At 39.7% G+C, this 17,463-nt stretch overlaps 1 protein-coding gene across 23 annotated transcripts in view; it reads right to left on the reverse strand.

Moving 5' to 3' along the window:
* The window catches only part of DOCK9 (dedicator of cytokinesis 9), a 340,452-nt gene that overhangs the window by 47,559 nt on the left and 275,430 nt on the right, over nt 1-17,463 (reverse strand). For all 23 annotated transcript variants that reach the window (XM_036011395.1, XM_036011405.1, XM_036011400.1 and 20 more), the window contains 6 exons: nt 16,707-16,844; nt 16,409-16,591; nt 14,733-14,846; nt 14,399-14,614; nt 10,129-10,186; nt 7,616-7,722 (listed from right to left, as the gene is read on the reverse strand). In XM_036011395.1, coding sequence (XP_035867288.1) covers nt 7,616-7,722; nt 10,129-10,186; nt 14,399-14,614; nt 14,733-14,846; nt 16,409-16,591; nt 16,707-16,844 — 816 coding nt within the window. The remainder of the gene's footprint in view (nt 1-7,615; nt 7,723-10,128; nt 10,187-14,398; nt 14,615-14,732; nt 14,847-16,408; nt 16,592-16,706; nt 16,845-17,463) is intronic.

Genomic DNA, 17,463 nt, shown 5'->3' on the forward strand with positions numbered 1-17,463 from the left:
TAAAAGCACAATTCTAAGGATCAATGCATCCAAGAGCTGATTCTTTGAAAAGATAAACAAAATCAACAAGCCTTTAAGTAGACTCATCAAGAAAAAAAGAGAGAAGACCCAAATAAACACAATCAGAAATGAAAGAGGAGCGATTACAACAGATACCACAGAAATACAAAGGACTGTAAGAAATTACTACAAAGAACTGTATGCCAAGCAATTTGAAAACCTAGGTGAAATGGACAAATTTCCAGAAAAATATAATCTTCCAAAACTCAATGAAAAAGAAGCAGAAAGCCTGAACAGACCAATAACAACAAAAGAAATTGAAGCAGGAATCAAAAAACTCCCAACACACAAAAGCCCTGGACCAGATGGTTTCACAGGAGAATTCTACAAAGCATTTAAGGAAGAGCTAACCCGTATCCTTCACAGACTATTTCAAAAAATCCAAAAAGATAGAAGACTCCCAAACTCTTTTTATGAGGCCAACATCATCCTAATTCCAAAACCAGATAAAGACACAACAAAGAAAGAAAACTTCAGGCCAATATCACTGATGAACACTGACGCTAAAATTCTCAACAAAATACCGGCAAACCACATCCAACAGTATATTAAAAAGATCATACACCATGACCAAGTGGGATTCATTCCAGGGATGCAAGGATGGTACAACATTTGCAAATCAGTAAATGTAATACATCACATAAACAAAAGCAAAGACAAAAACCAAATGATCATATCAATAGATGCAGAAAAAGCATTTGATAAGGTACAGCATCCATTTATGATAAAAACACTCAGCAAAGTGGGAATAGAGGGAGCATTCCTCAACATAATGAAGGCCATATATGAGAGACCTACAGCCAACATCATTCTCAATGGGCAAAAATTAAAATCCTTTCCACTAAGATCAGGAACAAGACAAGGCTGTTCACTTTTACCACTTCTATTCAATATAGTACTGGAAGTTTTAGCCACAGAGATCAGACAAGAAAAAGAAATAAAAGGCATCCAAATCGGAAAGGAAGAAACAAAACTGTCACTGTTTGAAGATGACATGATAGTGTACATAGAAAATCTTATAGACTTCACCACAAAAATGCTTGACCCAATAAATGAATTTGGCAAAACAGCAAGATATGAAGTCAGTATCCAGAAATCAAGGGCATTTCTGTACACCAACAATGAAACAGCAGAAGGAGAAATCAAGAAAAAAATCCCACTTGAAATAGCAAAAAGAAAAATAAAATACCAAGGAATAAGCCTAACCAAGTGGGTAAAAGACCAGTATTCAGAAAACTACATAACACTGAGGAAAAAAATTAAGGAAGACACAAACAAATGGAAACATATACCGTGTTCATTGATTGGAAGAATTAACATTACCAAAAGGTCCGTACTACCCAAAGCAATTTACACATTCAGTGCAATACCTATTAATGTACCAATGACTTAGTCCACAGACATAGAACACACACTTCAAAAATTTATATGGAACCATAAATGACCCCGAATAGCGGCTGCAATTTTGAGAAAGAAGAGTAAAGTAGGAGGGATCACAGTACCTGACACTAAACTATACTACAAGGCAATTGTAATCAAAACAGCCTCGTACTGGCATGAAAACAGGCACATGGACCAATGGAACAGAACAGAGAGCCCAGAAATAACCCCAAGTCTCTACAGTCAATTAATATTTGACAAAGGAGGCAGGAACATAAAATGGAATAAAAATAGCCTCTTCAACAAATGGTGTTGGGAGAACTGGACAGCTACGTGCAAAGAAATGAAACTGACGCACCAACTTACACCATATACAAAAATAAATTCGAGGTGGATAAAAGACTTAAATATAAACCGTGACACCATTAAAGTCATAGAAGAGAATGTAGACAGGAAAATCTCATGTATTTCACGAAGAAACTTATTTACTGACATGTCCCTTAGAGCAAGGGACATAAAGAAAAGAATAAACAAATAGGACCTCATCAAAATAAAAAGCTTCTGCACGGCTAAAGAAAACAGTATCAAAATAAAAAGAGAACCAACTCTATGGGAAAACATATTTGTCAATGATACCTCAGCCAAGGCTTTAATCTCCAAAATATATAAAGAATTTACACGATTCCACTCTAAGAAGACAAGCAACCCAATTAAAAAATGGGCAAAGGACTTGAACAGACACTTATCCAAGGAGGACATACAGAAGATCCAAAGACACATGAAACGATGTTCAATATAGCTAGCTATCAGGGAGATGCAAATTAAAACCATAATGAGATTCCACTTCACACCAGTCAGAATGGCCATCATAATCAAAGCAAGAAACAACAAGTGTCGGAGAGGTTGTGGAGAAAAGGGCACTCTAGTGCACTGTTGGTGGGACTGCAGACTGGTACAACCACTAAGGAAAGCAGTATGGAACTGCCTTTTGACCCAGCAATTCCACTGCTGGGAGTATATCCTAAGAACCATGAAACACCAATCCAAAAGAACCTATGCACCCCAATGTTCATAGCAGCACAATTTACAATAGCCAAGTGCTGGAAGCAACCTATGTGCCCATCAGTAAATGAATGAATCAAAAAACTATGGTACATTTACACAGTGGAATTCTATGCAGCAGAAAGAAAGAAGGAGCTCCTAACCTTTGCAACAGCTTGGATGGAGCTGGAAAGCATTATGCTAAGCAAAATAAGCCAGGCAGTGAAAGGCAAATACCATATGATCTCACCTTTAACAGGAACCTAAACAACAAAACAAAGAAACAAGCAAAATACAAGCAAAGGCACTGAAATAGAGGACAGACTGACAGTGACCAGAGGGGAAGGAAGAGGGGATTTCAGGGGAGAATGGGTAGGGTTTATAGGAACAAATTTAAAGAACATGGACAAAAACTAGGGGGAGGGTGGTAATGGGAGGGAAGTGGGGAGGGTTGGGTGGGTGGGCTGGAATGGGAGTATAAGGGAGAAAACTGTACTTGAACAATGATTAAAATAAAAAAAATTAGAAAAGAAGTTAAATAAAATCCTCACCTTAGTATGTTTTTAAACTGATTTTGGAGGGAGAAGGATGGAGAGATAGACAAAAAGACAGACAGAATGAAACATCAATCAGTTGCCTCCCATATGCACCCTGACCACAAATCAAACACGCAACCTAGGTACATGCCCTGACTGGGAATTGAACTGAAACCTTTTGGTATATGGGATGATGATGCAGCCAACTGAGCCATCTGGCCAGGGAGGGATGTTCCTTTTCATCTAATCAAAAGTAGTTGGAGGGAGTCTGCCCTTCAGATTAGAGTTAGGAAAGATAAGCTGCAACCAACATGAACTCACTGAGGCCTGCTGAGAGAAGAATTATGTATTTTTGGGTAGCTTCTCTAAAATCATTTAGGGGAATATTAAAGGCATTTAAATATATCTAATAATCCAAATTAAATGGATAATGATTTTTATTAATATTTGTGTATTCCCTTTTCTGGCAGAGATTTTCAACTTTCTCTTTTTCTTAAGACATCCTGATAGCTAAAGCAAAAATGTACATGACAATTTCTGTTTTCCTGGCTTTTAGAACATGTGTTATTGTTTTCATTCCTGGCTGGTTTCAATCTTGATGTGCAGGGTTTGCTCAGGAGTTTATAACCCTGCTGTGGAACATCCTAATCATTATAGATTGTCATGTACTATGGACCTTGTTAAAGATTTTCCAACTTTATGCTTCAAGGTCAGGGTGGAAAATCCATATTCTGAAAATAACTGATAAAGTTAACCTCTATCACATGTTTAGCTATTGCTCAGAGTGGGTGCCATTCACAAATTTCCCAATAAAATTAGCCTGTGATTTCACAGGCTAAATCTCTAGGCTGTAGTGATTATTCCAGGCTATTATTTAATCAGATGAGCAAATTTTATGATCCCTGTGGGACAGGTTCCTGAGAACTGTTTACTTTCAAATCTTTAATTCTTAACATCACTGATTTTTTTCCTTACTGAATTCTAAACAAAGTGCTGTACTCCAAAGGTCTGACTTGGCATGGAGGTCAAAGATGGTTTCTGCAAGAAGATCCATCAAGCCTCTTCTCAAGAAAAAAACCCAGTTACAGTTGGCCTTGAAGTGAGGGAGGGATTCAAAGCCAAGAGCACATGTGCTCTGTTGCTTTACCTCAGTGGCAGGTTTCACATTTCACAGTAAAAAATTTAAAAATTACCACCTGTCCAGGTGTTTCAAGGTAAAAATACTTACTTATTAATTTAATTAAAATAACAATAGTAAACTTAATGCATGTTAAGAAAATAACATTTATAATTTTCATTTCCAAAAAATTTAGAGAACATTGTTTTATGTTTTTGTGATTCTCTTTAATGTCTGACTTTATCATGGGAGAAACCTGGATTCTCATAGCTGCTTTCTCCATTCAATCTGTTCTATGTGCTGTTTTGAATGACATGTATATACAAAGAAAATCCAGCCTCACACAGACACTCAGTTGAAAAAGTAAGGACCTCAAAGACTTCCTTAGCCCAGGGCAGGGTGTCTGTATAGGCACTACGTACCTATTGGTAAGAACGTGATTAAAAGTTTTCATATTAATTGTAGGACTCCACACCACAAAAACAAGTATAAGAGGGGCAATAGATAATAACTCCTTTCTCTGTTCTTTCTTACAACATGAAGAAAGAAACAATTTCATTTTCTCTAAAAGAAGGGCTGGACTGAAAAGCTTTCCCATGGACTTCTGGCCAAGATGGAGGCATAAGTAGACACACTGTGCCTCCTCGCACAACCAAGATAGGGACAACAACAATTTAGAAACAGAATATAACCAGAACTGGCAGAAAATTGAACTGTATGGAAGTTGGACAACCAAGGAGTTAAAATAGACCTGTTCATCCAGACTGTTAGGAGGGGCAGAGTCAGACAGCTGGGTGGCAGTGTTGAGACTGGGCGCGTTGAGCATCCTGGGTGCGCAAGACTGCAGTGGGCAGACCCTGGCCAAGGGGTGGTGACTGGCAGTCCCAGAGAGGTGGCAATTGTAAAGCAAGACACTGCACGCAACCCAGGATCCCAGCGCTGGAAATAAGAGCCTTGGGGCACTGATTGAAAACACCTGTGGGGGTTGAGGCGCAGGGAGAGACTCCCAGCCTCACAGGAGAGGGCACTGGAAAGACCCATGGGGTGTACAAGCCCACCCACACGGGAATTAGCACCAGAAAGGTCCAGTTTGCTTGGGGAAAGCAGAGGAAGGGACTGAAGTCCGATGGAGAATGGAGCAAACACCATCATTCCCTCTCAGACCCTGCCCCCACATACAGCGCCACAACCCAGCCACTGGGTTGCCCCACCCTGGTGAACACCTAAGGCTCCACCCCTCATACAAAACAGGCGCGCCAGACAAGCCAAAAAAAAAAAAAAAAGATGACTCAAATAGAAGAACAAATGAAAGCTCCAGAACCAATACTTTTAAGCGACCGAGAGATAGCCAACCTATCAGATGCACAGTTCAAAACACTGGTGATCAGGAAGCTCACGGAATTGGTTGATTTTGGTTGTGAATTAGATGAAAAAATGAAGGCTACAATAAGTGAAATGAAGAAAATGTGCAGGGAACCAATAGTGATGGAAAGAAAGCTGGGTCTCACATCAATGCAGTGGACCAGAAGGAAGAAAAGAACATACAATCAGAAAAGCATGAACAAATAAGAATTCAAAAAAATGAGAAGAGGCTTAGGAACCTCCAGGACATCTTTAAACATTCCAAAATCCTAATTACAGGGGCACCTGAAGGAGAAGAAGAGCAACAAGTGGAAAACTTATTTGAACAAATAATAAAGAATTTCCTCAATCTGGCAAAGGAAATAGACTTCAGGAAGTCCAGGAAGCTCAGAGTCCCAAAGAAGTTGGACCCAGGGAGGAACACACCAAGGCACATCATAATTACATTAGCCAAGGTAAAAATGAAGGAGAGAATCCTAGAAGCAGCAAGAGATAAGGAGACAGTAATCTACAACGGAGTTCCCATGAGACTGTCAGCTGACTTCTCAAAAGAGACCTTGCAGGCAAGAAGGAGCTGGAAAGAAGTATTCCAAGTCATGAAAGGCAAGGTCCTACATTCCAGATTGCTCTATCCAGCAAAGCTTTCATTTAGAATGGAAGAGCAGATATAGTGCTTCTCACATAAGGTCAAGTTAAAGGAGTTCATCATCACCAAGCCCTTATTATATGAAATGTTAAAGGGGCTTATCTAAGAAAAAGATAGAAAACATGTATAGTAAAAAGACAGCAAACTCACAATTATTAACAACCACAGCTGAAACAAAAACAAAAACAAACTAAGCAAAAAACTAGAACAGAAACAGAACCACAGAAATGGAGATCACATGGAGGGTTACCAACAGGGGAGTGGGAGGAAGAGAGAGGGGGAAAAGATATGGAGAATAAGTAGCATAGATAGTAGGTAGAAAATAGACAGGGGAGGGCAAGAATAGTATGGGAAATGTAGAAGCTAAAGAACTTATGACACATGGACATGAACTAAAGAGGGGGAATGTGGGTGGGAGAGGATGTGCAGGGTCAAGGGGAATGAAGGGGGGGTGTAATGGGACAGCTGTAATAGCATAATCAATAAAATATATTTATAAAAAAAAAGAAAAAAAGAAAAGCTTTCCTGTGACTGTCCCATTCTGCCCTGAGTTGAGGAGAGGCAGGCTCACATGAAAAACCCTACTGGCATATATTCAAGGAAGAGAAAATTCAGGGAACATAAGCAGATAACTGGCATTTACTCAAATTTCTAGCTTTATTTCAAAACTCTCTTGTTATAGATAAATAACTGCAAGGTGGCCTTGCAGTGAGGGGTTCAAAGCCAAGAGCACATGTGCTCTGTTGCTTTACCTCAGTGGCAGGCTTCACATTTCACAGTAAAATATTAAAAAATTACCACCTGTCCAGGTGTTTCAAGGTAAAAATACTTATTTATTAATTTAATGAAAATAACAATAGTAAACTTAATGCATATTTCTGTTTTGGCAAAACACAGAAATTGCTTCAAAGATCTAATGTCAAACTTTTTGTTCTCTATTGGGGGTGGGACAGGGTGCTCTTATTTCTTAGTGTTGCCAGAACCTGGGCTACAGAGCACAAGTGGAGGCACGAACCAGAACCCGATGGGCTGTCCTATTCCAAGCTGTCTGGCCACCCATGTGTTTGACTGTTTGGGGACACTGGGAATACATCTCGTGTCAGACACACTGATTTAAAAGTCAGGTGAAAATAGCAACAAAACCCAAGAACTGGAGAAATAAATTGCTGGAAAGAATGAGAAACTTTATGGCCAAAATGCTAGGCCTTTCACCACAAGAGTCTGAACCTTCAGCCTCACTTCACTACTAAGTAGCTCCTCAAACTCTCAGAGTATAGGAGGAATTCCTAGAAAGGGAGAAGGGCAGTATCTTTGGCTGCTCTGTTTCAGTTGTCTGGAGCATTATTTTAATTAGACAAAGTATGTCTACAGCAGGTGCAGAGAGAAAAGCCTTTGTTTGATACACTGGCAGGGTAAACAGTGGATTCTGAGATATTCAAGTAACTGAAAACCTATAGGGGCTGGAGCACTCACCTCGTTGAAATGGACATCCTGCATTCCGACATCTTCCATCATGGAAGCCTCCTCATCTATGTTTGGGGTAATCATCCTGAAGGCTGTGCATCCTTGTCTAAACATGCCTAGAATCAAAAGAAAAAGGAGGGAGTTATTAACCTGTAAGTGGATCAATCTTGAGGGTTCCTCGTGCCCTGTATGCTTTTGTATTACATGAAATAACTGATTTTGAAATACCCTATTTCTCAGACCAGAATTCCCATGGGAGCCTGGGGCCCACTGTGTGCTTTCAGTCATTTGCTTCCTCATATTTAACCTTTGCTTCCTTCGATTTGTTTCTTTTTCTCACCCCTTTTCATTCACCCACCTTTATTAAAATGTATGTAATCTTCACACTGTAAATGAAGTGAAATGGGTACTGAATCAAATTAATTATAAAATAACCAATAAACAATAATTTGATTTGGTCAGATGACATTTGCTCAGACACAAAGAAAAATAAAGAAGCAAAAGCCAATCAAAGCAAAATATAGGACTCAAAAATAACTCTGTTTCCTTCAAGGTGTCATCTCACCCAGTCTGGTTGGGGTTAATCCAGAACTCAGATTAGAACTTGCCCTTTTCCTTCACGAAGCAGTCTACAAAACCAAGATGTACTCAATAGCCACTGCGATGAACTGAGAGGGCACCTTAGCTGGTTCCGATAGGCTAAGGTAAAGAGAGGTTTCTGTCCTCCCCACAGCTGCTGAGCTGGAGCATAGAAAGCATGAATAGTTTAGGGGCACGCTCAGTTCTCTGCGGGGGCGGGGATGGTGTAAGGTTGGAACTGAGACAAATACCTGGGATAAGATGATAACAATAATGGCCAATTTGGGGCCTCTACACATCTTGGAGACACTTGGAAAAGTTTTATGTTAGCTGGATAATTTCAGCTGGGAAAAAATAATCAAATGAAGGACTTGAAATATCTTGTTACTTTATTTTGTGATCATTATTTACAATAATGCAAAACAAACATCAAAATTTGAATTGAGACCTCCCACATTTTGGGGAAAAAGGAACACAGTGAGTTTTAATACCAGGTCTTAAAGGAGTAGGCCCTAAAGTCAGAGATTTTCCTATTGAATATTGGTCAAGGTTTCCAAGCCTATCATGGGTTGTCTAATGTCTCTGCCACTGTCCTAGTTTAGCTTTGTTTTGTTTTATGTAGACAAATAAAAAGCATTAATTTAGGAGCTTGACATTAATGAACACAAAGCAAGATTATAAAATCCAACCACTAATTTTAGGCTACAGAGTACATTTAAATATGCAGCTTAACTCTAGTGGAACAACTGCAAGGGTGGCCAAAGTGCTTTTCTCTCATTGCCCATTGAACCAGAGGGACAAGGAAATGAAGGGAGGAAGAAGAGCCAAGGCAAAGGCCAAGGCCAAGGCCATCCATGCAGACCTGAAAAAGAAAATCCCCACATCTCTGAGTGTCACGTGGATGGGGCAGCCAGGGCCCTTGGGACCAGGCACCTCCCTGGTGCCTCCTCTGGCAGGTGCTGTGGCTGTAGGGGAAGAGGGCTGGCTCCCTTTGAGGGGCTTTGTCTGCTTCTAAACATGAGGAAATGTATTACCTGATAATATAGGTCTTAATAGGAAATTGTGGTGGTAATGAGAGATTATGGAGCCCTTTCTGAATTTCTTCCTCTTTAAGGCTCTTATGTATGACAAGCCCAGATTCCCTTAAATTTCATTCCAAATAGCCAGCTGTACCAGAATATAGAAATTCCTTGGCCTGGGCACCTGTGACTTTCTATCATTTCTCACTTTGTAAATGTGCTCCTTATTAGCCAGATCTGGTGCTGCCGTGCTCCAGTCCACATGTGCACATGGGCCAGCTTTTCTAAGAACTCCATGTTCCAAAAAGAAAAGCTCTTTTAGCCTGCACTGATTTTAAAATGGAAATGAGCAACTGGTGTCTAACTAAAAGGTTCCTGTGAAGAGTTCATGGCCTGCTAATTTGTGAAATGCACAAACAGGCACCATTCACTTTCTGCCCTCTCCTTCCACTGGAAGGCAAGGTTTCCAGCCAGCGAGGCTGCCTTCTAACAAAATAAAGCCAGCTGGGCTGCATTCCAGGAAATGCTGTCTGATGATCTGTTACAACTGTCTTTTGATTGATAAACAGTTTTTGTGGGAGCTATCATAAGGGAAAAGTAAAATCTTTTCATCTTAAGATTGGCTGGTCAGGGACACCCAGATGCAAAGCTCATTAACTAATTCTTGGGAGAGGGAGCCATCAGTAAGAGGTTATATGACAACATGTCATCCATTTTTCTTTTTGATATTGGCATTTCTGCTGTGCCTACCAAGTCAAGCTAATGTCATGCCAGTGAACAAAACAATGACTACAGTACACAAGTATTTTTGTACACACACACACAAAATCCCCCACCTCCACATCTTTCTGAATGGCTCTTGCTTGTGTTTGCTGCTTTGTATAGTTTATATTCATTTTTCAAAACACAGGAATCATTCCTCACCTTTACGTGTGAGATATTCTGCCACCAGGGCTGTGACATGGACATAGCACATTGCTGCCTGTAATAAAAGACACATGCCTCAGAATCACCATTTATAAAGCTTGTCAAAACATGACTGAAATCTACTGGTTGTATGTATTTACATTAGATCAAGGAACCAACTAGCATTTCTAATAGCTGACATCATACCTTTTGAAAGAAGTAGAACAATTCACATAAACTGAAATTTTTAAATAAGCTGTAGACATCTGGTCAAGATGACAGTATAGGTAAACATAGCTCATTTCCTTGCATAACCACATCAAAATTACAACTAAACTATAGAATAATCATCATTCAAAACTGTCAGAAATCAAGCTGAATAGAAGTCCAACAACTACAGAATTAAAGAAACCACACTGAGACCAGTAGGAGGGGTGGATATGCAAAATGGGCTAGATCCATACCCACATGTGGCAGATAAAAATCAGGAGAGACATACATGAATGAGAGGTTCCAGCCATACACTAGGCTTTCTAGGCCCAGGGTTCAAGCCAGGAAGAGAAGTCCCTACAACTTCTGGCTATAAAAACCAGCGGGAATTGAGGCTGTGGAAGACAAACTGCTAGAGTCCCAGGCACTTCCTCTTAAAGGGACCATACACAGACTTATTCAGACTTACTCACTCTGAGCTCCAGCACAGGGTCAGTAGACTGAAAGACTTCAGAGACATAGGGATGAAAACTGAATTGTCCAGCATCAGGGCAAGAGCTAGGGGACAGCTTTCTCCCAGAAAGAAGCACTGGAAGAGGTCATTATTCTTTTTCTGAGCCCTCCCCCGACAGAGCCAAAGAACTAGCAGACAGGAACCATATCTGACACTCCAACCTAGCTCACACTGTTTGCCCCACACCCTGGTTTCCCTGAGGCCCTGCTCATCAAACTTACAGTTGCACCCAAGGTGTTTCCAGTGGCTTTTCCATACAAATGGTCTGTCTTAACCCATGATTCACATTTTTCTAAATTCTCTCAAACAAGCAGCATCTGGTTTAAGTGAGCCCTGTATCTCTCACTAAGAACCCCAAGGCGTGGCACTAGGAGCAACTGGCCTTAGTTCATAGCATGTACTCACCTGGGCGCCTCTAAGCCCAGCACAAGTAGCAGCCATTTGCAGATTGCTTTGTAGCTTATGCTGTGTGATCACAGACAGAACATAGTCAATGGCTGACCTTGGATGTGCCAAGAGCAATCAAGGCCCAACTACAACACAGCCTACATGGTGGGTGCACCTTGAGGCTGTGTTGTAGTTGGGCCTCCCAGCCTACTACACCTTGAGTACCCAGTTTGACTAATAGGGGAGACTGTGAATGGGAGATGTAGTAGCTCTACACAGAAACATACACAAGGAAGCTGCCAAAATGAGGAGACAAACAAACATGGCCCAAATGAAAGAACACAATAAAACTCCAGAAAAAGAACTAAATAAAATGGAGACAAGCAATTTATTAGATGCAGAGTTCAAAACACTGGTTATAAGGATGCTCAAGGAACTTAGTGAGGACTTCCAGAGCATAAAAATAATCCAATCAGAAATAAAGGACATGCTTATTGAAATAAGAACAATTTACAGGGAATCAACAGTAGAATGGATGAAGCTGAGAATCAAATCAGTAATTTGAGTGGATGAAGCTGAGAATCAGATCAGTGATTTGGAGTACAGGAAGCAAAAACAACCAATCAGAACAGCAAGAAGAAAAAGGAATCCAAAAAAATGAGGATAGTGTAAGAAGCCTCTGAACAACTACAAGCATACCAACATTTGTATCATGGGGATGTGAGGAGAGAAACAGTGCAAGGAATTAGAAACCTATTTGAAAAACATAATGACAGATAACTTCCCTAACTTGGTGAAGGAAATAGACATAAAAGTCCAAGAAGTACAGAGAGTCCCAAACAAGATAAACCCAAAAAGGCCAACACCAAGACACATCATAATTAAAATGCCAAAGGTTAAATACAAAGAGAGAACCTTAAAAGCAGCAGGAGAAAAGGAGTTGGCTACCTACAAGGGAGTTCTCATAAAACAGCTGATTTCTCAAAAGAAACTGCAGGCTAGAAGAGATTGGCAAGAAATACGCAAAGTTATAAAAAGCAAGGACCTACAACCAAGATTACTCTACTCAGCAAAGCAATCGTTTAGAATTGAAGGACAGATAAAGATTTTCCCAAACAAGAAAAAGCTAAAGGAGTTCATCAACACCAAACTAGTATTATATAAAATGTTAACGGGTCTTCTTTAAGAAGAAGAATCAGGGGTGGGAGGTGGGGATGGCTGGTGGGCGGGGGAGGTAAGGGAACTGGAGACAGCTGCTTAAACAACAATAAAATTTTTTTTCTTAAAAGAAAAAAATACGAATAATAAAAAGGCAGCAAATACATGATATCTATCAACAATTGATTCTAAAAAACAAAATAAACAAAAAGCAGAGCAGAACAGGAATTTTAGATAGAGAACATTTTGATGGTTGCCAGGTAGGAGGGGGTCAGGGGAATGGGTGAAAAAAGGTGAAGAATTATGTACAAGTTGGTAGTTACAGAACAGCTATGGGGCTGTAAAGTATAGCACGGGGAATAGAGTAGCCAAAGAACATATACCCATGACCATGGATATGGACAAGAGTGTGGGAATTGCCTGAGGGATTGGGGAGAGGGCATTGGGTAGAAGGGGGCAAAGACTGGTACAACTATAATACCATAAAGAATAAAATATAATTTAAAAAAAAGAAAGAAACTGCACATTGAGACAAATGGCAATAAATTTGCTAAGGCTCATTTCTATTTAGAGTTATTAAATTTTGATGTAAAAGAAAAAAAAAACATTTTTCTTACTCTTAGATTTCCATATCATAAAGTGAAAAGAAAACCATTTAAAGAAAAGGCATGTACCTTTCTAGATTCTGAGAGAACAACTCAAATTTCAGGGACTAGTACAGTTTTCTCTGGATTTAAAAATGAAGTTTTAACTTTTTCCAAATATAAAATTATAAACCAAAATTATAATTCATTTTGAAAGGATAACATTATGAACACCCTAAAATGAAAGAAAAAATAAAGTCACCATAGTCTTATAAAATTCAGATAGCTATTGGCAATGAACCTACTATAAGTTCTAATGCATGAGTCCCCGGTTCTTGTCAGAATTAGAGAAAAATTACATCTACTAATAATATGTAGTTGATTTTTTAAAAGTAGTTTCTTTTTTTTTTTAAGATTTTATTTATTTATTTTTTAGAGAGGGAAGGGAGGGGGAAAGAGAGAGAGAGAGAAACATCAATGTGCAGTTGCTGGGGGCCGTGGCCTGCAACCCAGGCATGTGCCCTGACTGGGAATCGAACCTGCGATGCTTTGGTTTGCAGCCTGCGCTCAATCCACTGAGCTACGGCAGCCAGGGCTGTAGTTGATTTCTTATTACAGCTAATTTACAGTGAAAGTTATGGTCAAACAGAATGGACTCCATGAATAATAAATATGTAAAAATAGTTACATAAATTTTTCAGATGTAGAGTATAATTTTACTAATTTAAGCAATTATAGAAGTTTAAAAGTAAAAGCATGCTTTTTTGGCAACACTGTTGATCATTCCTAAATGCCTTAGGCACAGACCCTGGAGAGAATTTTCATGGGAACCCAGAATTGCCTTTCAGCCTGCTGTTTCCCTTATTTCCCCCATTTTACAGATAAAAACTAGCTCAGTATCACAAAGTTAATAAATGTTGGATCTGGGATTCAGTACGTCTCTGGAGCCCACACACCCAACTCTCCTACACTGCCACCTACTGAAACACAGCAGCTCGGTACACAAATGGCACTCTGACATCTACCACCTTCACAGATGGAGATGGATGACATCAAAAGGAAAAAGCTAGGCCCTATCATTACTTTAATAACAGAAAAATCTAATTGTATCATAAGTAGAGGAATTTTAGAACCAGAGAGGATTTTTGTTGCAGAAACTGAGTGCACCTCAATTAGCAGGCATTTATATGAACATGAATGTTTTCTAAGAGCTTTCAAACAGTGCTCTTAGAAAATATAAATATCCCCTTACAGTTTGATAAATTATTAAAATGATTTGCTGACTATGAAGAAACTCCGAGCCTAACACTATTTAAAGTATTATATATTTTTAATTGGCTTCTTTTAATAACTGGGAAATTCTTCTCAAAACTGACTTCTAGTGAATGGGGTGTGGTTTTCTCAAAAACCTTGCTGACTAGGCTAGCAGGACTACCTCTGAGAGATCCCCATTTTTGACGTGGATCCTGGCCATGCTGTCCAGCCACGTCTTCCTGAGCTCAGGGGTGCTGGCATAGGACTTAGCCAGACTGTACTGCAGGTCCACCAGCATCTCTGGGTCGTTCTCGTGCTCCTTCATCTGGGCGGTGGCCATCAGAACAGTGCGTATCCTTTTGGTCAAGTCCTTCACATCCGAAGAGAACGTGGTGTGCTAAAACAAGGGTGGAAGAAGGACACATTGCTTTCAGCTGTGTTGTGTCTGTCCACAACATAGTAGATATGAGGCAGAGTCTCAGGGATAAAAAAGAAAGTGGGGCTAGGCCACCCACCTTGATGAGCCTGTCACTGTTGGCACAGTTGTTGATGATAGACAAAGACTGCTGGAATCTGGTTCCCCCAATTCCCACAACATCTGCTATCAGCTGGCTGACAGAAATAATGACCTTGGGGAAACACAAATGTGAGCAAATCAGTTAACTTTCAAATGATTTCTCTGGCTCAGCTCCTACCTTCAGTTAGGATGTACATGAAGGCAAAGGGGAAGTTTTGAGCAGGGATCACTCCAGTATTTGGAAACAACGTACAAGTCATTTTTCTTCCCTTCAAGAACTATTGCACAAGGTAATTACGCTATCTTTTAAGTGTTTTATTCACATAGGAACATGGTAATCGGAAAGTGTAGAAGAATGAAAATCAGAGTAAGCCTGTGTCACTTGGATTGTTATTTATTGCTTTCTCTAACAAAAAGAGAGACCTTATTATTTACCTCCTCAGTATTTGGCTTGAACTTTCAATAAGTGGACTGTCCTTTGCATTTTTTGCTAAGATGCATACACATTAACTCTGCAGTGAGGGGACTCTTTCTTTTTAGGGGTCAGTGAACAGCACTGTCTTTACCCAGTTACTCAAGCTAAAATGTATGGATGTTATTCCATTCCCTCTTTTTCCTTCACCAAATCCAAGTGCAACCAGTCACAAAGTACTGTCAACTCAACCTCTTCCTCCTTCTAATCTTACCATGACTGGTCTAGAATGCCATCCTCTCTGGCCTAGATTTGACTGTGGTTTCCCCAAGGTCTCCCTAGATAAGGTCTCGACTCCCCCAATCTATTCTCAGCACTGGAGTCTAGGCAATCCCTCCAAATAGGCACTGATGCTTCCTCAACTTGTTTTCACGCATGTTCTCAACTCCATTATAAGGATCTTCTCTGGTTCCCTGGATGGGCCCTTTCCTATGGGTTGCTAAGCCCCATTCATCCTTCACATCCTCTGAGAGGTCTCCTCGGCCCCTCAGCCAGATGCCCCTCCTTGATGCAAAAAAGTTCCTTTATTACAGCCCTGGCCACACTGTGTCACAAGAGCTGCAGGGTTTATCTCTTCTCCAGTTGGATATAAACTCCATGGGGGCCAAGAGAAAGTACTGTTTTGTTCATGGTTGGATCCATGGATCCTAGTATGTAGTTTGCAAAAAAAAAAATACATACTTGTTAAAAAATTACTGGGATGAAAAGGGTGCTCTTATACATATTTGCAGAAGAGTCTATAAAAATACATATGACTTTTCAGTATCTTGCATGGTTCCCAGAGCAGAGAGCTTGGGACATTTTAACTCTGGAGAGACAGGTGTGTACCAGTAGATGGAAGAAGGAAAAGAACCACTTTGGACTTTTTGTGTCTCACCTATGATATTTACGATGAGGCAGCCTTACACAGATTCAAATATATCTTGAATCAATGGAATTTTAGTCAGTCCCATATTAAATCAATATGTAAATGTTAATTTACCAACAGAAACATATCCTGAGCCTAAATCTTACAAGGTGGAGGATGAAAAAAACCAAACCAGTCTATGTCACTTTTGAATTTTCCACCTTGATGCTAGATCTTGTAGTACTCACACAGAGGTGAATCAATAGATGTAACACTCAAAGTTTTCCTGAGAGCATTAAACATTTGAGAGCATAATTTCTATGAAATTATGTTTGGAAAGCTGAACTACACTCACTTGCAAATGTGTCCGGACAAAGGACTTTTTTCCAGTGTAGTCGAAGTTGTTCCTCATCAGGAAATAGAGCAGCTGGGAGGCCTCGCTTCTGATGGAGCTCAGTTTGGAGTTACAGAACTTCAGAATCTCATAGCACAGTGCAGCGCACATGTCAGCTCTCCCTTCATAGAATGTTGAGGGAAACTAAATAAAACACAAGAAAGGAAATAACCAAATAAAGGTCAGTGTTCCCTTCAATTCCAGGTATAAAGAGGAAACATGACAATCAATGATGACTTTCCCTGATGAAACAACTTACCTTATAAATTAATGACCTTAAGGCAGTGAAGACATTTTTTAAAGCTGTTTCAGACTGATGTTTTTGAAGAAAACAAAGGTAGACATCAAAAACTTTTTTCATGAGAGGATTATGTCCATGGTCAGTCAGGAGTTGGTTCTTAAAACATACAAGGATGGCTTGATTAGTGAGACACACTGGAGATCTACAATACGTTTCACACAATTTTGAAGCACAAAAGTTACATTTCCAGGTACTAAATAAGACAACTTATAACATAAACAAATTCTGCCATGAATCCTCTAGGAAAGCAACAGAATCCTCTTATATTACAAATAAGCCTAATAATAAATTTTTGATTTGGAGAAAGTACTTTTTCCTATAAAAAGAAGGACTAATTATAAAATCTCCCGGCAAACTGTAAGATGGTTTAAAAGGCCACTGTTCCCTATTATTGATTTGGCTTCTATTTATTTCCTTATTTTTACTGTATACCAGCAACTAATACAAAGGTAATGTTTGTGACACCTTAATTCCAACAAAGGAGTGTCATTACAGGTGTTGGCTAATTTAAGGGCTGGAAAAAACACTGACGTGATGTATATGAAACTGGTCTTCCAAAAGTGAGGTTCCCCCACCCCCACGCTTCTCAGGCACTCTGTTAAGCTATGAATAATCAGTTTGGTAAGGTGGAAAACATACAGGCTTTGCTCAGGCACCATTTATCATTTGTATGGATTTGGCAAGTAAACCAAGTCTGACCATTCTCACCTGTAAA

This window comes from Phyllostomus discolor, chromosome 11, assembly GCF_004126475.2.
Source record: "Phyllostomus discolor isolate MPI-MPIP mPhyDis1 chromosome 11, mPhyDis1.pri.v3, whole genome shotgun sequence".
In the NCBI taxonomy this organism is placed as follows: domain Eukaryota; kingdom Metazoa; phylum Chordata; class Mammalia; order Chiroptera; family Phyllostomidae; genus Phyllostomus; species Phyllostomus discolor.